This window comes from Brachionichthys hirsutus, chromosome 13 (genome assembly GCF_040956055.1).
Source record: "Brachionichthys hirsutus isolate HB-005 chromosome 13, CSIRO-AGI_Bhir_v1, whole genome shotgun sequence".
NCBI lineage: Eukaryota > Metazoa > Chordata > Actinopteri > Lophiiformes > Brachionichthyidae > Brachionichthys > Brachionichthys hirsutus.
Window position 1 is genome coordinate 3,788,454 of NC_090909.1, and position 19,453 is coordinate 3,807,906.

At 46.7% G+C, this 19,453-nt stretch overlaps 2 protein-coding genes across 2 annotated transcripts; both read right to left on the bottom strand.

Moving 5' to 3' along the window:
* Nucleotides 1-1,864: 1,864 nt before the first annotated feature.
* LOC137903255 (catenin beta-1-like) lies at nt 1,865-7,744 on the bottom strand. The gene is made up of 16 exons (XM_068747400.1): nt 7,732-7,744; nt 6,963-7,172; nt 6,626-6,876; nt 6,272-6,510; nt 5,448-5,649; nt 5,215-5,359; nt 5,008-5,111; nt 4,684-4,818; nt 4,394-4,597; nt 4,127-4,285; nt 3,912-4,031; nt 3,666-3,816; nt 3,458-3,579; nt 3,191-3,251; nt 2,853-3,048; nt 1,865-2,746 (listed from the first exon to the last, which is right to left on the bottom strand). Exons 1-15 carry the CDS (start codon nt 7,742-7,744, stop codon nt 2,858-2,860), a joined length of 2,307 nt encoding a protein of 768 aa, XP_068603501.1. The 3' UTR covers nt 1,865-2,746; nt 2,853-2,857.
* Nucleotides 7,745-11,125: 3,381 nt separating this feature from the next.
* Nucleotides 11,126-16,501, bottom strand: dync1li1 (dynein, cytoplasmic 1, light intermediate chain 1). Its single transcript, XM_068747222.1, has 13 exons — nt 16,398-16,501; nt 16,090-16,163; nt 14,726-14,842; nt 14,401-14,631; nt 14,140-14,294; nt 13,877-13,970; nt 13,340-13,475; nt 13,133-13,244; nt 12,965-13,024; nt 12,793-12,837; nt 12,592-12,679; nt 12,388-12,510; nt 11,126-11,344 (listed from the first exon to the last, which is right to left on the bottom strand). The coding sequence occupies exons 1-13, from the start codon at nt 16,499-16,501 to the stop codon at nt 11,226-11,228; spliced, it is 1,458 nt and encodes a 485-aa protein (XP_068603323.1). The 3' UTR covers nt 11,126-11,225.
* Nucleotides 16,502-19,453: the final 2,952 nt, after the last annotated feature.

Below are 19,453 nucleotides of genomic sequence, written 5' to 3' on the forward strand. Positions count from 1 at the left end.
AGTGCCGACATCAGATATAAATGAAGCATGCATTATTCCCCAATTTCTTTCTCATGTAGACCAAACGTTCTCCTGCAAATCTGAAGTGTTGGCTTCTGTTGTGGTTCCAGACTCCAGTCCATCCTCCTCAAACTAAATCAGGCTGTGATGGTGATATTTCAGACTTCAGAGCTGCTTCAGAGAGAATCTTGCGATATTTTAGGTGTTTCAAGTGGAAATGAATTTTACAGAAGTCAAATATCATGATGTCTATCACATGTTGTAATGGACATTACTCAGTTTAATCTCAGTATAAATCTACATCTAAACTCAGTTTAGATTTTTTTTTTTTTTTTTTGGGGGGGGGGGGGGGTGAGACATAAAGCAGCAACAACATAACAACCCTTGTTGATTAGATTTTAAAAAAATGTAATAAAAGTGTACGATGACATTGAGGGGGAAACCCCTGAAAAACAAATAATTTACAGTTCAGGATAAATTGGTAAAATCCCAGAAATAATCTGAAGAAATGTGAGTCTATGAGACTTTTCCCTAAAGGATGCAGACATCAAACCTGCAGCAGCAAAATATAGGAAATATAACAGATTCATCATTTACAAGTTTATCATGCTTTGTGAGCAATTGCAGAACTAAGCGTTCATGCAGAAACACTAACTGTATTTGCACAAGCCAAGAAAGCAACTTTCCCAGGAAGGTAAATTCTCTGAACATCCACATTTAATGAATAAATGAATCCAAATCGACATGATAACGAGCCTTTGGGAGGTGGATACTTGTGTGATTGCCCACTCCTCCCTCTGCATTAATGACTCATCTACTTACGGGTATCTATTCTCCCTCTGTCCTATTGTTCCAGCAGGTCAACAGGTCCACACCTGACTTTGGGGGGGGGGTTCTCTCATTGACAACATGCATGCAGAGCAGGCCGCAGATGTTTGAGCCGAGGTCCCTGCAACATTTGTTCAGCAAATGCTGACTTTAAGCTGTGAATTAAAAGCTCCATGTTTTCCAGTTGATAAGTTAACTTTTGTCTAAACATTCCAGGCACAACTTCCATTCCAAGCCTGCACGTCTATATTCACATTTCATTATACACACACAGGTGTCTTTGTTTTACAGGAAAACTAGCATTTTGGGAAGAGTTAATATTTAACTGGCACAAAAGACACTAAAGTAAAGTGGATTCTTAAATGTCTAATTTCATGTGTGTTTATAGGAAGATACACTAAAATGATTGTTTTACACAAACAAGATATGGGAAAAAACTGCATCATGTTCATGCAGACTGTAACTTGTGCCTCATATGTCCCTTAATTGTGTCTTACATGTCTGTTATGTTTTTATATGCTTATAAAAGTGTGTATAAGCTGTAAAACAAACTGCCCTCCGAGGGACAAATTAATAAAAGTGAAGTGAAGACTTGTCGTCGTCGTCCCCCCCCAACACACCGAAAGTTTTCTGACAGTGAAAAAGGAAATCAGGAACTTACATTTAGGATTTCAGATTCTGAAGACTGAATTATTTTGTGCACATAAAAGAAGAAAAAAGGAGGAGCTTCTGGGTCAGAGATTGGCATCACAGTATCATGCAGGATTTTTACTGAGCCCAGGCATTTTGCAAACAGAAGCGGGCCGAGCATGCAGTGATCAAAGGTGATTTGATTAGTCAAGGCATCATCCTCGTGTGTTCCAACTCCCAGGATACAAACGCGCAATCAAAGATCCCCCGAGTTTCTGCCTAGCTCAGCTATAAATATAAATACTGTGCGTAACGTAACGTAATCCTTCCCATCTGTGGAAGTTTTAAAACATCACAACCCATCAAAGAGAAACGGCGACGTAAAGAAGACACGACTAAATGAAATAAAACGTCATTTTATTGTTGAGCCGTGTCATAACCTCATCTTCAAAATAAGCACAGCAGGACTACAGCTGGTTCGCCAGCCTAGCTACCCTGGATAGCACATAAAACTGGGTCTTATTTTACCACCAACGGTAGAGGTAAAGACATTTCTATCAGACATCCAATTATCGCATACAAAATAGTTGTTAACCTACTACTGTATATAAAACACTTTTAGATTTATCCCAGCCCCCCCCCACATCCCCCTCTTTAGAACATTTGTGACACTGACATTTTATGCTTTAACAAGCACGTTGAGAATGCATAAGTCTCCATATTTGAGATTATATAAAAAAAACAAAAACTACACAATGTTACACTTGAATTCAGAGTACAATTCAACTGATTATTAGTGTTCTACACATTCGGCCATAAACGAAAAGGAACATTGAATATTTTCACTATAACTTAACACTACATGTAATATAAGTTTATAAAAAAAAAAATAAAAGAAAAATTAAAAATACAAATGATTAGCATCGAAGAAAGAACTGAAGATGGCTAGTGCGAAGGCAAGCCGGGTCAGTACCATAAACATAGAATGAGTATACAAAAAGAATTTGTTTAAAAAAAAAGAATTAAGAAAAATGGAAACAAACTCATAAGAATACAGGCAAGGCTAAAACATGTGTTTCGAACTTTTACGATTCACCTCATCCATTTAGGGAACCTGCTCCAAGACCTCCATTGTGATGTTCCATGTCTGATATTTTAACCCCCCTGCCCCCCCTCATCAACTTGCTTTAGCATTCCTGTGGCAGCCATCTTTGTTTTCTTGTGTCAGGCACTTTCCAAGACTCCTCTTTACCTTCAATCACAATGCAGGTTTTTTTTCAGAATAAAACTGCAAAAAGAGCACAGGATAACATTTACCATGCATTAAACATTTATTTTTTAATGCATTAACACTACTTTTATTGCGACCATACATGTGTACCTGATTGTCTTACCAATCCTACAGGTCTGTGTCAAACCAGGCCAGCTGGTTGCTGTCCATCAGGTCCTGGCTGTGTCCCAGGTCTGGCAGCGGGTCAGTGTGGTGACCCAGGTCGGGCAGAGTGTCAGTGTGGTAGTCGGCACCCTCCATCATGGGGTCCAAAAGGGAGTCCTGGCCATAGGCTGCTGGGTAAGCCCGGTAGGCCCCGTCTGAAAAACCCCAAAAATATGGCAAGACTCTTATTAGATCAAAAGCACAGTGATCCGCTGTTATTGCATCTTAAACGGCATCAAATTCAGGAACGTTAGAAACTGAATAGAGACTTCAAATCGACAGGAAACAGGCCCTCACCATCCTGCCTGTAAGCCAGAGGGTCTCCCTGAGCTCCGATGTCCAGTCCCAAGTCTCCAGTCTGTAAAAAGGCAAAACAGTGTTGACAAAAGCCCGCCTGCATCGGAACAACTGTCTTATTCTCCCTCTCTCGAGCTATTTAGCAACTTGTGCAGCATTCAGACCAGAATAATCAGCACAATGAGTCAATCACCTGGGTCAGCTTCTCCCCGCGAGATGCATAAAACACGCTAATGAGCGCTCGTTTAATTATTCCCGTGCTCTCACCTCATTCCAGGCCATCGGCTCAGTTCGGAACAAAGAGCTGGTCAGCTCCACAGACAGACGCTTCTTGTAGTCCTGGGGTTTGTCCTCAGACATGCGGAACAGGACGGCTGCGGCGTAGGTCGCTGGAAGGACCCAAAGCACGGCAGCAACACGAGTCAGGCAAACCGAGCGTGCACGAGTAACGTCCGTGTCGTGCACGTCCACTCACCCACGCCTTCGTTACGGGAATGCAGCAGCTCCGTGAGGGGTGCGGTGGCTCCTTCAGCTTCTATCGCTTCAGCAGCTTCCTTGTCCTGAGCCAGTTCACACAGCACACCCGCGGCCACGCGTTGGATATTCTCTACTGGAGAATACAGCAACTGGGAGGGGGGGGGACGGACGCAGGTTTCAAACAACTACCCTTTACACGCAAGCCAGCGTCTCTCACGAGCCAGATCGTGATTTCCATCGTCACCTGGACAAAGAGCGGAATGGTGTTGAGACCTCTGATGACAATTCTGTTGTGAACGTCCCGGGCGAGGATGTGCAGAGCTCCTGTGCAGCCTTCGACTATTTCCTCCATGCGTACCCCCTCCTGGATGTGCCGAGGAGCCGGGGGCAGGACAGTCAGACACACGAACGGTCTACATGTCGACCAATAGCATCGATTGACGGCTCGAGGACACGCACCACAAACTGCTGCTGATTGCCTCCCATGCTGGTGCGTCTCTGGGTATCCTGGTGAGCCCGGACGAGCAGCTGGACCAATCGGGGAATGGCTCCTTGCTCCCGCAGAGCGCTGTGGTTGGCTGGACAAAGAGCCAGGTTGCGGATCAGACCAACTGTGGCCTAGGTTGGGGGGTATTTAAGGTTCATTTAGTGCAAACCAAAATCCTGTGATGTCTCAATGCAAAAACCCAAAATGTTGAAAGATTTTAAAAGCATGTTACACGAGACCTTGATTAGTGGCCAGTGGGACGGAGGGTGCAGCAGCTTAACCACGACAGGCAGGCCGTAATGAAGGCGCACCGCATTCTGAGCCATCTCGGCGTCTTGGTGGCGGGAGGTCAGGTGGCGCAGGGCACAGACCGCTGGCTCCGTGATGTCCTCTCGGTCTCCAGCTCTGAGCACTGTTCGCACCAGAGCCTCAATGCCCCCAACCTATCGGTGCATTTGTTATTAGCTAATGCAACAGGGCAAATAATCGATACTTTAATTCCAATAAAGCCCGGGCGGATCGTACAGACCTGGCACACCATGAGCTTGTTACTGTAGTTATTGCAGGTCAGGTTGGAGAGGATACCAGCAGCACACGTCACCACATTGATGTCATCGCTGCCCAGCAGCTGGACCAGGGTCCCCAGGAGACCCTCCATTCCCTCCTGGAACGGGGGCGGACGGCCAGTTGGGACGGGGCACGAGGAAACAAAAGGACAGGAGTTCTACCGTCCACACGGAGCTCACGCATACTCCATTTTGGTTGCATTTCATTAGATTGTTTCACACGTCGTCGTTCCGTTACATATGACCAACAGATTTTAACATTACATCACAGAGTATCTGTGACGCACCTGCTTAGTGGCAGCATCTGAAAGATTCCTCAGGGTCCAGAGGCAGTTCTGGACCAGGCGCTGGCTGGGGTCTGTCAGGTGGAGCCCCAAGGCCTGCATGCCTCCTACACGCAAACCAAAACACACTGCGTCAGGCCTCTCCGTACAGTCAGCCCCGTCACCGCACGATGTTTTCATGTCGTTTCTCTACAACGAGCATGTACATACCAGCCTCAACAATGGCAGGCTTGTTGCTCGAGCAGACCGACAGCACCTTCAGAACTCTGCTCGTGGTCCACAGCAGCTTCTCGTACGTGAAGGTCCTCATGATGTTGACCAGGGCCTGGGGGCCGCCGCTGGCCAGGATGATCAGCTAGAGCCAAAAAACGGACGCGACGTGCTGTAAATCGCTGCATCGCAGCGACGAGCGGGAACGTGGGAGAGTTCGTCGGGGTCCATACCTTGCTTTCCTGGTTGCCGTACGCCAGGATCTGCAGACAGTCGGTGGTGATGGCCAGGAACTTGACGTTGGTATTAGACAGGAGAGCCACCATCTTCTGAAGCCCACCAGCCAGGCGCACTGCCATCTTTGCCCCTTCCTGATGCAACAGAAGGTTGTGGAGCGTGGTGATGGCGTAGAACAAGACGCTGTCCACTGGCGAGCTAGAAAAATACGCCGAAAGATAAATCAGAAAACGGTCAAAAGAGCTGAAAAAAATCCACGGCTTTTTTTTGTGTGGAAGATTTGATCTCGATACAGAAAGAAGATAAAGACGGGGAAAGAAACAAAAACACTGATGCCATTATCAGGCATTGGTCAGATACTCAGCCAACGCACTCATATTAAAAGTGCTAACCTAAACTACCTACCAGAGAGTCTATGTCCATTCCGTAACCACAAAACAGAAAGAATAAATATCAAGACTTAAAGTAAAAAGCATCACTTCAGTCAGTTTTCGTTCCCTGCTTCCTCCCGCTACCAAAAACATGCAATACAGGTGCCCCCCCGGTGAAATAAAACTGACTGCAGGCAGGAGTAGGAATGGTTGTTTGTCTTTCTGGTGACTCAAGGGTCCATTTATTATAGCCGGTATAATACATTATGGCCTTTTAAAAGACGTTCCAAACCAAACCTGCAGTGTGAAAGAGCTGGAAAAGGACGACAAGAGAGTGTGTGTGTGTGTGTGTGTGTGTGTGTCCGACACACCAATGAGAATTTGTGCCATCGTCATATAGGCTGCTGCAAACTTCAAATATGTGCCTCACGAATCTTCAAACGTCCTACCCAAGCATCTTGACCAGAGCAGGGATGCCTCCAGACTTGAAGATTGCGAGCAGCCCCTCCCGATGATGGGAGAGATTATGCAAAGTGCCAGCGGAGCAGCGAGCCGTCTCCACGTCGCCGGTGTTCTGCATGGCGCGGACGACGGCCGAAACCATTTGCGGGGAGCGCATGAGCGCGTGGCGTGACGCTTCCTTCTTTGACAGCTGATGCACCATGACAGCTGCTTTATTCACAACGACCTGGGGCAAAGAAACGAGCTTTGGTCATGAAGGGATGTTTTAGGATCTGCATTGATTTGAATTTAAATAAAACCAAGCAAGCACCATTTTGCGCATCCTTTCATCGCAGACGTACCTGGTCCTCATCGTTGAGCAGCTTGGTGAGCTCGGGGATGGCGCGCGTGGCCAGCTCGGCGTCGTCCTGATAGTTAATGAGGTTGACGACGGCGTGCTTCAGCATCTGAGAGGGTTCGGCGAGGCGCTGCACTGCGGTCGGGTGAGCGGCGTCCAGCTGGGCGGGCGGGATCTGGATGCCCTCCTCCAGAGTCTCGGGAAACATGGCGGCACGCACGCGCTGGGCACGAGTCATGGCGTAGCCCTCTATGTCTGACAGCCATGGGATTTGAGAAATTCAAAAAGGTGAATTTTCAAGTTTACTACATCATAGCAACACAACAACATCGCTTGTATACCTGGGGCCTCGGGAGTGAAGGGCTGGTTGAACTCCCAGTCATATAGAGACGGATCGTCCTCTTCGGCGTCCGGGTTTCCCTTGCCACTCAGTGACGGCGCCGTGGTCGTAACGCCAGACTGAATGCCTGAATCCAGGTAGGACTGCTGCTGCCACTGGCTCACCGCAGCCTTGCTGTCTCCCATCGCCATATCCAACTCCATCAAATCAGCTACGCCGAGGAGGGAGAAACAGCGAAGGAATGACTGACGGTAAAAAAATATATCGCTTTTCCAACTTTAGATCAAACCGTTTTAAGTGCACTTGGCAATCGTACACATTCTATTAGCATTCACACACTAACATTACTGTATGAGACACAGGTGCTAAAAAAAAAAAGTCACAGAACAAGTAACCCCCCCCCCCCTGATGGGAAACACAACTAAATGGAGATATGATAAGGAAAAGCACGTTTCCTCAATGATAATGACTCTAAATCTAAACTGTAAACATTCTATTATAATCATCAGAAACATTCTTGCTCAAAGAGAAATTCAAATGTAAGAAAAAGCCAAGCGATTGCTACTCGGGACACGGCGACACGTGCTCCACCTCACTCCCATTTTCCTCGTTTCAGCTGCGCCTCAGCTTTTGTAAATTTGAACAACGCTTCTGTTTGATCAAGCTACGGTTTTACGGAAACTCTTAGTTACACAACAAGAAAATTAAGAGTGGACGTGCTCATCATGAAAACATAAAACAACGTTAGACCAAACGTTTTTCATACTTACACTGGGTAGCCATTGTTCTCGCCTGCCCTCAGTCCGAACAGCAGTTAATGTCTGCGTGAGAAACGATAGAATTACACAGGAGGAAATGAGACAACGACTCCTTGTTTGCATGAATCTGCTCTTAATGTTTGTTTCTCATTCGTGGGCTTCACTAAAGAACCGCTAAAAGGTGTCCGCTCCGCCCCCCCCCAGACGCTTGTTAACCTTGCCAGCGTAGGTATGAGGGGAAATGCCGAGCCGAGCCGAGGTGGGTATTTCCAGGCCAGCGTGAACACAATCCACCATTCAGCGGCAAATCACATCAAAGGCATATTTCCTCCCCCCCCTCCGCGGCCAAGTTCCGACCCCGCAGCTTGGGTTTCCAATGAGAGAAACTACTCTCTCCACCCCGCAATCACTTCAAAGACTCCTCCCTCTCGCGGCGGTTCGGACTACAAGCGTAACAGGATGTCCAACCGCAACTCGGAGAACTCGGATAGCTTACACGTTTCATCGACAACATGTAGCCGTCGCCGCTAGCTAACAGGTTGGCTAGCTTACCCTGAGCGCTTGCTACGCTAACCATACCAAGCTAACCGCTAGTTAGCTAACATAAACAAACACCGCTTACGGGTCCGCTCATTAAAAGCAGAGTTGTGAGGACTCGTCCCGAGACTCAATCAGTAATGTAAATTGTTAATGTTATACATTAATTAATTATTGCAGCTGTGACTTTCAAACGAACCCCTCCAAATGTTTAATTCTGGTTCCATTAGCTTAGCTAGCCAGGACGTATGAAAAGTAGATCCAAGCGCCACCGTACAAAACCTGCTTTGCTGCCAGCCGAATCAGAAAACCCCACCGGGGACCCCCCCCCCCCTTAGCAAAATATGATTTTCTTCAATGAACCGAACATTGACGCACTGTAACCATCACGTGATAAGTATAGCTAAACATATTATCGTTACCAGAGTCGAGGGGCTCCTCCTCCGTGGCTCTTGTCAAGAAAATGTTGTGTTTTCTCTGGGCTGAAAAATAGGAAAAGGGCTCGCTAGGTGAACCACCCGTAGAAGACCGAACCACGCCCGCTGTCGCTCCGCCGAAGACTCTGCATCCGCCTATGCGATCGAGCGTCAAGATGGCGAAGGCGAAAATACAGTATTCTGCCGCACTCGAAAAATAGGGCGCAATTTGCAACATCTGATTGCGTAGCCACTGATTGATTTTGAATTCCGTCTTATTTTTTTTAGGAGAAAATGGCATATCCGTTTTAATCTTCTTTACGTCGTCGTAAATGATGCGGTACTTGCTGCGGTGGTGTGCAGGGCGAGGTGCATTCACTAGAATGGAATGTGCCTCATGAGCTTTCTGTGCTGGGGGGGGGGGGGGGGGGTTACTCAGACGCAAACGTTTCATCTTTTTCATACATCTCAATTCAACCCATAAATGGACAAACATGAAAGTTGCTTGTCAACCATTTATATTCGTTGCACACTCTACACACACACAATGGAAATAGAATACATCATCATTATGGAAGTTGACAACCATCTGTTGTCTAACTTCTTAAAAGCATCAGCTTCTGGCTTCATGTTTATAGAAACACAATTAAACTTGACCTAAATCAAAACAGAAGCTGCAACACTTGTAAATCCCATGTTCATGCATCCGGCGCATGCTAAAGTCTGGAAAAGGTTAAAGTGCAAAGTTTTAATCCCATAACTACAAAGGGTATAAATGACAACACAGTGAGGACATCAGAACGATAAACCACGTCCCACGAGAGCAAATGGAAGTAACGTTTTGTCCAGTCACTGCTTCCAACCTAAAAATACGCCGATTGTTTATTCCAGTTACTATTTACGGATATTCTGCTTCCACTGCAGAAGTATGTAGGACAAACATAAAACTGCTTTGAAGTTCATCCACCGATCTCTAGATGACATTTGCAACTTTAAAATAGCTACCGGAAACTTCTCCCGCAAGTAAAAATGCCCCTACAAAAAAAAAAGCAAGCCCTTTCTCATATTTATATTCATCTATTTGTCAAAATCGGCTCATTGTAACACGAGACCATTATCACGATACTGATTTCGTCTTTCTTCTTAGAGCTGGATGAGAATACAAAATAATAATTTTAAGTAATTCCACAAATGGTTATTGTTCTAAAGATGTGAATTAAATTATTCATACAAGACAGTGAGAACTTCCTGGAATATATTGTACATAAGCTCACTACAGCAGGCGTTCCCTTCCACCCCGCCCCCTGCTGATCTGATGGAAGGAGCCTCGACTTGTCAGCAGCTTTGGTCCCTTTAAGGTTTTATTTGAATGAAGACAGGAGAGGAAAATAAAAACATTGAGAAACCCGGTGGATGAATCCAAATAAATACACATTTTATTTGACTGATTTACCAGATCGGATTATACAAACGCCAAAAAAAAACAGAGCTCTGAAATAACAGGACCAATCCGCCAGACGATGCCTGTACATTCCTGCTGCGAGGCTCCCTCGTCCGGCCCCTCCTGCCCACCCCACCTTCCAGCCCGGAGTAACTACGGAACCGAATCACTAGCGCTTCTTTCTGAAAAAGTACAGCTCGGCTACTTACGACGATTGGCCAATACATTTGGGTGTTATGACGGACTGCAGTTGGTGCTTTCTACACGGTGAGTGTATGAAGTACTGTATATACTTTTGTCACGTTTAGTTCTTGTAGTGTAGTAGAGGGCCGTGTGTACCATTTTAACAGCTTGCAGCGTGAGAGCACAGAAACATGCCTGTTGGTTGATATAATACAATTCCTTATTCTCTGCCTCAGCCTATCAATAACACACACACACACACACGCACACACATACACACTTATCCCTTCATCTTAAAAAAAAAAGTTTGTAACAGTTTGCAATTTTGTTTCAGGCATATTTTTTTGTTCTCAATCTCTTCTCCTGACCCAAGTGAGACTTGCTGCGCTTAATTCAAACACACGATCACCCCTAGAGCCCGTAACTGTGGATCCTTCAGCAGTTCCTACAGGGAAAACTAACTGTGCCATCGCACGAATCGGATGGACCAGAAGCACTCACTTTCATTCTTGCAATCAACCTTGTTTTTTTTTTGTTTTTTTTTAAACCCTGCTCTCACTTCATCGAAACCTCTGTACACCCGATGGTCCCTCATTTCCATTTACTCTGGTGCAACGCAGTCTTCAACGTAACGGTGACAAACACTTTCCCCTCAGCACAACAGCCGAAACAGAAAAACAGGAGTGGGTGGGACAAGGGGAAGAGACGGTGAGTCCTTCCACTTAAGGAGAAAGTGAAAGATGATGGGGAGGCAAACTGTGTCCATCACCAATTTCTTTTTCTACCCCTACACCCCCCCCCCCCCCCCTGCTCTCCCTGCACCTTTGTGATGGAGTGGAGGGTGGGAGGACAAGGGCTGTTGAAGATGACTGAGGTGGAGAAGGAGGGGAGAAGAAGAAGAAGAAGAACAGGGCAAGTTGCGTTGGTCTTCATGTGTCCTGGCCGTCAGCGGCGGGCGTCTCATTGGCATTGGACAAGTCAGAGTCAGTCTCCCGGTTGGATATGCGGTCCAGCTCCGCCTGTACGTCCCCCAAGCCCAACTTTGAACCTGCGTGTGAATGCAACCGTTAAAATCAGTACCCGCGTCGCAAGGAAATAATCAGGCATTCTAACCAGAGGGAAAAAAGGAAGCGCATTTTCACAATTGAGCCACAAAGACAGTTACACATGGTTGAAATAAGTGCCGGATAGACATACGGAATATCAGCATTTCAAATGGGATAGTATTGACATGGTTGGAAATCTTAAATTGCCAGCCCATGTCTTTCTTTCATTCTAAACATATCTGGGGCTACGAGACACAGAGGTTTGGTTTCATTCCGGAATCTGTGCTCCAGTAAAACCACCGTGTTCCTGTTAGCGAACTGAGAACAGAACTGGAAGAAGGAAGCATCTCAAATAGATGTTGATGATCCTTCTCAGATTGCCCTCCCTTAGTGTATAATCATGTGCGATGTTTGCATGCAGGCTTTACTTATGGGACATGCAATGCAGCGTGCCAAAAAAAAAAAAAAAAAAAAGCAGGGTGACAAAATGGGGAAAGATGAAGAGTGTAACATTCAAATAAACTGGTTGTGGCCTAACTGCCCCCCCCCCCAGCCAAATAGGTGGAAATATAAATATGCAGCCGTGTGGGGCCCCTCTGCTTGTGGTTGTCCTGGATCTTACCACAAATCGATATTACGATGCATATAAGCCAAGTCGTGCTTTAATAAAACAAGAGGGAGCCTCGACTGAGGGGGGGGGGGGGGGGGGGTTGAAAGGAAACAGGAGGATGCTTTTGAAAATTAATAACAGAAGACAGAGGCAATAATAATTGTGGATGATCTCTCACACACACCTTAACGTGGCCAGCATCCTCCGACTAGCGCGTACAAATACACACATTGTGAACGACGTTAGCGGCGGCACAGGCTTACGAGGCAAGTATAAAGAAGGCAACGAATGATAAACTGTGTTGGTTTGTAGCTCTATTCTCTTTCAGGATCCCTTTCACCGTGTGTCGTGTTCAAGTCATGAGTGGAAGATGGGAAACTGGAGTGGTGAGACGACGAAGGGTAGAAGAACCTGACACCGAGTGACAAATCTCACCTGACTTCCGAACTGTTCCTGGCGTGTTGTTACCGCCGCCCTGCGTCCCCGGCCCCCCTGTCCCCGCTTTCTTTGTCAGTAGACTGTTGAAAAAATTGGCCAACACACCCTCGCTGGTCTGACCTGGAGTGTATGAAGGGGGGGGGGGGTTACACAGAGAAACACACATACACAGGAATGCGGCAGAGAAGTGCGATGGCGTACCCGACTGTGGGATGGCGTTGGCAACGTTGGCTGCAGCAGAGCGATTACTCGTCCTGGGGGAGCCGGTGGGTGCTCTGCTGGTGGTGTCCTACGAACAGGAACAGTTTGTCACACACGAACACCGGAAAGAGATTTATTTGTTGTCTTTAAGAGGCAAAATGCCTGAAAACAAACAAACAAACAAACAAACAAACCACTCACCACTGGCCGCCCCGCTGTCACGGCGGGCTGCTTGGCGAGCAGCGACTGCAAGACGGAGCAGAAAACGTGCATTCGTGAGAATGAGTAGCCGTGCCAGGACCCTCGTATGTGACTTAATTCTCCCCACAGGCGGTAACTAACTGGCGTTAACGCAATAAGAAGGTCCTCTCACCTGCAGCTTGACCAGGAACACCTGGTCGTCTTCTGCCTGAATCTCCTTCTCGTGTACAATCTGGTGAAAAGCATGAAAAATAATCCGATCAATAACCTGAAACACCAAAGCAGCAATCAATCTTTTAAAGACTTTCTACGTCGGTTCCTTCCATCGTTGGACCCGTACCTTCCTGACCGGCGGTTTGACGACAACGTCCTCAAAGCCGTCGCCTGACTTCACCGTCTGGAAGTTCTCGTGAAGTATAGCGATCTTCTTCTCATTGTCCCAACCCGACGGTCTGAACGCGGGGGGGGGGGGACAGAACGGGTTACAGGTTATGGGTTCCCCAGAGTCTTTGTGCACACGCGCAAACACACACACACACACACTTACATGAAGACGGCGTCTCTCTCCACCACTTGCGCCGGGCTGTGGAAGGGAAAGCCGTAGAGTCTGTGGACCAGATATTTGTACAGGATGTCCAGGTTCTTCATCTCCTTCACTGACGTGTAAACCAGAGACGCTCCGTCTGGCATGGCTTGTCAAAGACATTTTCAACGCCGTCGTTTGTATTTATAGCACGAAAATACCGGGAAACATAAATAAATAAAAGCTGTGTCTTTTATTAACAAAGAGACAGAGAAATCGCTAAGACACTGAAATACAAGAACTTTTGAATCTTCTATAATGTACTCCAAAAGCAACTTCAAGCAACCAAAGTTTCATCAAACTGTTTCGGTTTCAACATCAGGCAAATAAATGAGAGAAATATTAGCTTCTCGGAGGAACACTTTCTGCTCTATCAATTAACTGCCGCGGCAAATGGCTGGCTTGCACCCTCACTGATCAATAATTTCATTGTTTTCAGGCGCCGAGTTTATTTTGAAACCCTCTCAGCTCATGAATGAGCGCAGAAGCGACGAAGGATACACTGCAGACAGAAGCGCCTGACGTGAGACTGGATGAAGTCCAGGTGTTCGTCTCTGTAGTCGTGCTCCTTCTCCAGCGCGCTGATGGCGTCGCACTGGCGGCAAATCGCAAAGTGTTATTCCCTACAATGATCCCAATCACACAGCATGCAGAGGACCGCTGACTCTTTTTAAAGTCAAATAGATTTCCACTCGTATGCTTTGTTTCTAAGGCAGCAGTGAGTGTGTGTGTGTGTGTGTGTGTGTGTGTGTGTGTGTGTGTACCTTGGTGCAGACAACCACCATTGGTATTCCCAGATTGTGTGTCAGTGTGTTGTCTCCCAATGGCAGCAGCACGCTCTCCTCATCTTCACTCCTCCTCTGCGGGGTTCCATCCTCCCCACTGCATGGCTCTGTGTACTCCTGGAACTGTTTAACAACTAACAACACACACACACACACACACACACACACACACACACACACAAACAGGATAACGCTGATCTCTATTTCATCCTCCGCCCGACAGCCGTCAGCGTGACTCACGTCTTTTCTCCAGCTCCCGCAGCGTTTCCGGGGCGACCCGGAGTTTGTCAATGTGTTCCCTAGCGACGGCTGCCCACTTTTGGAGACAGTCCAGTGCGTTCCACGGCCGCGACATGTCCACCGTTATCAGAAGCAGCGTGTTGCTGAGGGAGTCCACCGGGACGGCGACTCCCTGCAAGCCTTTGTGGTAAAGGTCACCGTCTAACACCCAGGCATTGCACCTGGTGTGGTCTGAACACAAAAGCGCATTGGGGTAAACAGACTCCTATACTAATCTACTGCTGGAGGTGTGCAGCCGGGGCGGGGGGGGGGGGTTGCTGCTCACCATCGATGTCATCGTCATGGACACTGAAGTAGAGGTATTCCAGGCCACGCCCTTTCATGTATTCTTCGATGCCCTGTAACTTTGCAACCAAAGTGGTCTTCCCCGAGCCCACCTCACCTGAGCACACATAATCAGGAAATAAGAGAAGATACAGATGGAGAAACGTATCCATGTCAGAGCCTGCTGCGCTAACACGTGCACCTAGATACCCAGATCTCCTTAGATCTAGGTATGCAGGTAGATCTAGATTACGAATTTCAGTTTGAATCGGAACGTCTGTTGAGCAAATAAATGTGATGTTGCACAATTTGTCTGTATTTTCCATCCAGAGCATTAATGGATAAAACATAAGGTGGAATAAATAGTAAACATCATAGAAACCTTAAAAAGATATCGATCTTGTCCAACCAACAGCCCAAAGATTTTTAGTTAACCTGAGATCAATGGGAGCCACTTCTATTAAGAGTCAGAAATAAAAACATATTCCACTAAAACAGTTGCCCGTTTATCAGAACAAAACAGGGCGAAGCAGAACTCTGTTCTCATGCAAACCGGACTTGCTCGTATTCGATAAGTCGAAACATTAAAGCGTTCAGAATTAAAACTGTCTGCTCTAAAAGTACTGGCTAAAACTCACCACATAAATTATCTTACATTTATGTTTAGCAGTTTTAGTTTAATTATACATTAAACTGTCCATCTAAGTCGATCAATTTCAATGTTCCTTCCTTTGAAACGCTCGTTGCTCCTTGAGTCAGTTCTGAGGTCATTTCTTTGCATCGTGTCATATTATCTCAACCGACAGGGGGCGCACACGAGACAATCCGAGAGCGAAGCATCCTGATGTTGTCTCACACACACAGCACAAAAACGCAAATGGTTTAAGGCCCAAACCCGACATGACTGAAACCGGAGTAGAGTCCACGCTGCGGATCATCCCCAGTGGGTGCGTGGGTCCGCAGCGGGACACGAGGACGAGAGACCCGCGGGCACTCTCGTCTTGCATCGGTCACATTAAGCCCCGTCTGGTCCATTGAGCATCTTTTTTTAACCTACATACTACTAGCATGATCGGGTGCTTGAATTTGCTCCGAGAGTTTCAAATCGGCCGATTCACCCTAAAGAGATGAGGAGGAGGTGTGTGCGCGTGGCCGTGCGTCTGCGCCTGGGGAAATACACCTGTCCCCGTCGCTGCCCATCCGACGCACCGTGATTGAACACAGCCCGGCGCATGCTAGCTTTGCTAACGAGGAGTAAACTAACGACAATAAAACGATCACCTAGCCTCCAGCTAGGCTATTCAAAAATAACGCCGCCTCCGGTCTACCCCATTAGCCCGCAGACCCCCCCACACGGATACCCACCCATGACCAGGACATTCTTCCCAGACGGTAGCTTGGACCTTGAATGGGTTGACACTTCGCTCAGGATGGTGGACCTGCAGAAAGGACGACAACAACGCCACTTAGCAACGCTGGTTCATTCATAAAACGACGACTGCCACGCGAGCAAGCTAATGTTGTTGCTGTGTCACAAGTGCCCTGTCAGTCTGGCGCCGATGCTAGTTAGCAAGCTAGCTAGCTGTCAAACCATCCTCCCCATCAACACAGTGGACTCTGCGCCCTTTAGAAGCTGCTCGCCAATAACCCAGCTTTAATAACATGTCGCCCACCATAAATCCTGTCCGTCATCTTCCTCGGGGTTGGAATGCTCTTGTGTGCTCTTAGGCCCGGATGAGGTGGAGGATAATAATGCAGTCCTCCCTGAAGTCGCCATCTTCGCAGGGTTTGTACACACCAAGCAGCAGAGCGCCCGGATGTAGCGGCTAGCCTAGCCTAGCATAGCATAGCCTGGCGCACCGCACGCCGGGGCGTGGTCCGCTCGGACAAAGCTCTCTTGGTTGCCCCAGAAATGAGCTCATTCGCACGGTCCCAGATCTGGACTAAACATTCCAAGATCCACAATTGAGCATGCTAAGGTGGGGTAGGGAGAATACAGGGAACATTCGTGTAATAGTTTGATGGTGCGAGCCAAAAGGATGATATTACAACTGTTATTCTAGAACATGTCGCCACACACTTGATTTGTCCGTGTCGATTTATGAGAATAAAAATAAAAAATAAAAACCAATATCAGAAAATAGTGCTTAAAAATGATTGCCTTCTTAATCAGTTTATTCATTTGGGAACAATGTGACACCATGATGGAACCTATAGGATAGATATATAGCTGCAGAGCAGACTAAAGGAGAGTGGCTGAGATTTAAATATATATATATATATATATATATTTAATTTTACGAAATAATAACAATCTAAAGTGAAGCAAGTTAATCAATCCCAAAAAAGACATATCCCCGTTTAATTATATCCTACTACAAAGTCTGTGCACGAGGAAGCTGATAACAAGAATCGCAAATATATATTATGAAAAATATGTTTTGAAAGTGAAATAGCCAACCTATAAATATTTTAAAAAAAGATTGAAACATGAAATAATAACATGAAGGGAGACCTGTGTGACTCGTGATTTACGTTTATTCCACAAGTTAAATCGCCTCATACATTTAAATTCATCTGCGCCAATGAATCCGGTGAACTTTAAATTAACTACCGGCGCGGTCTCAGGTGTTTCGGTCACCGCTTATTATGAAACCGCTCAGGCGCGGCGCGGCCAATCGAAGCAGAGAAACCAGATAATAACTTTCCGACGCGTCAGTTGCCAGTAGCGTCCACGAGATGGCGCTGATGCACTTGCGCGCTCGGCTGCAGCCGGGTCCACACACACACACACACACACACACACACACACGCTGCGTTCTTTACCAAACTCCAGTGAAGTGGCGCACCGTCCTCCACCTCCTCCCCATCTTTCACCCACAGGCGCACGGAGCGTTTCCTCGCCGTGCACGTCTCGCTGGGAGTGAGAAAGAGCGAGCTCTGTTTGCCTGTCACCGCCACTGAGGGCTGCAGTGTCGGACAAAAGACAGCGAGGAGAAGGGGAGATGGGTCCGGAGGCTGCGAAGTGTCCGTGATTGTCCAGTGAACGGCGGTGAAGTTCCTCGGCTCTGCTCAGATCTCTTCTCCAGGTCGTTGAGGGTGAGTTGCAGCCCGGATTTGGGGGGGGGGGGGTGTTATACCTGAGGGGCTGTAGCCAAACATATATTTTTTGTTTTTCTGTTTTGTGCCAAATACGTGAGAGAGACATATGGCATCAAATATGTATAGCCTGATATGTCATGTATTGATTAGCAGCTTGCATGACTTTATGGGTTTATTATTATTATTATTATTATTATTATTATTATTATTCAGGACATCTATAGACAACGGAATGAGAAATGACTCTAAAAGAAGTCTCTGGAGACTTTATTCAAGGAAGATGCTGGAATATATATCTTGTAGATTACTCCTGGAAAGCCTGTGCTTTAATTGTATTTTTTTTTTGAAGTGTCATAAGACAAGATAAACCCTGTGGCAGTGGCTGATCATTCTGCCCCCCCCCCCCCCCCCCACCATCTCCCCACGGCTACATTCACTCTCTCTTTGCTGCCTTTCTCCAGTTTTTCTCTCTCTCTCACTCCTTCTCTCTAATCCCCTTCTCACAACCTCTGTCTCCCCGAGTCCTGCTGGGCTCTCTCTTGCTGTCAGCTCCAATAACAGAGTTTGAAACAGCAGACACGCTTCACTCCTGATACTCTTTCTTTCTTTCCCTGCAGTCGCCCTTTGTGTCAACGCTTGTATTCACCCGCCATGATTGATATCTCACATATAGGTGGCTGCAAAACACATCTCTTTATATATGTCTGCATCGTTTGTCGGTTGATCAAGCAACGACAGTGTGTACTTAAATGTTAACATTTACCTGTGGTTGAATCATTTAGTGTCACGTGTGATGGTGCGTGGCCACACACACACACACACACACACACACAGTTAAGGGTCATTGATTGATTGCCACAGTGGAGAATAAAAACTGACAGTAAGAGAGGTTGCACTGCCCAGCAATCAATCATTGCTGTCCTGGTTTTTTTTTTGTGTCACGATCCACACACACACACACACACGCACTCACATTTCTCATTCAGCAATTTCCACTCATTTGTTTCGTGACGCGGCAAACCGCTGCAATTTTTCTGCCACAATATTTCACTTCAAATGTTTGAAACGTGCACCGTAAGGGCGATCGGGTGAAAAAAACCCAACAAACTGTGCACTTAAATCCTCCTCGCCACCCAGTAAACTGGCGGCCGTATGACAAAAACGACTATTTGGGACTTCTTTCCCTCTTGGTGGGATGTTGGGAAAAAAAATCTTTGTCACATCTAGCAACGTGTAACACATGACTGACAGAAAGCTCTTTTTACAGTAGCTGTAGAAATAAGTGACATCTGCTGTCAACCGGAAACGGCACACACACACACACACACACACACATATGCTGCAGTGAACTATTGGGAACAGCATCTACACACTTGTCTGTTGCACGGCACACACCTGCCCCGTGCATGGCTCCGTCCACGCCGTTCCTCTGTTAGCGACAAATTCAATGTCTAAGCTAAAAATATTCACCAACACACATGTGGAACATGAATTATGGAAGACAGAGGGAGAGAGAGAGAGAAAGAGAGAGAGAGAGAGAGAGATTCAGGTCACACTCAGACCCAGTTCCAAGAGCTTCGTTCCCTAAGGATGATACTACTAGACCGCTGCATTAATATTCAGTTTG

What these genes read in the sequence shown, in the direction of transcription:
- LOC137903255 (XM_068747400.1), bottom strand. An exon ending in TGCTCAACGATGAGGACCAG is followed by an intron (nt 6,511 to 6,625) that starts GTACGTCTGCGA and finishes TCTTTGCCCCAG; the next exon opens with GTCGTTGTGAATAAAGCAGC. An exon ending in GCTCTGGTCAAGATGCTTGG is followed by an intron (nt 5,650 to 6,271) that starts GTAGGACGTTTG and finishes GTATTTTTCTAG; the next exon opens with CTCGCCAGTGGACAGCGTCT.
- dync1li1 (XM_068747222.1), bottom strand. Translation starts at nt 16,501, where the DNA reads ATGGCGACTTCAGGGAGGACTGCATTATTATCCTCCACCTCATCCGGG. An exon ending in CAGGCGCTTCTGTCTGCAGT is followed by an intron (nt 13,476 to 13,876) that starts GTATCCTTCGTC and finishes AAGCCATGCCAG; the next exon opens with ACGGAGCGTCTCTGGTTTAC. An exon ending in GAGAGAGACGCCGTCTTCAT is followed by an intron (nt 13,245 to 13,339) that starts GTAAGTGTGTGT and finishes CCCCGCGTTCAG; the next exon opens with ACCGTCGGGTTGGGACAATG.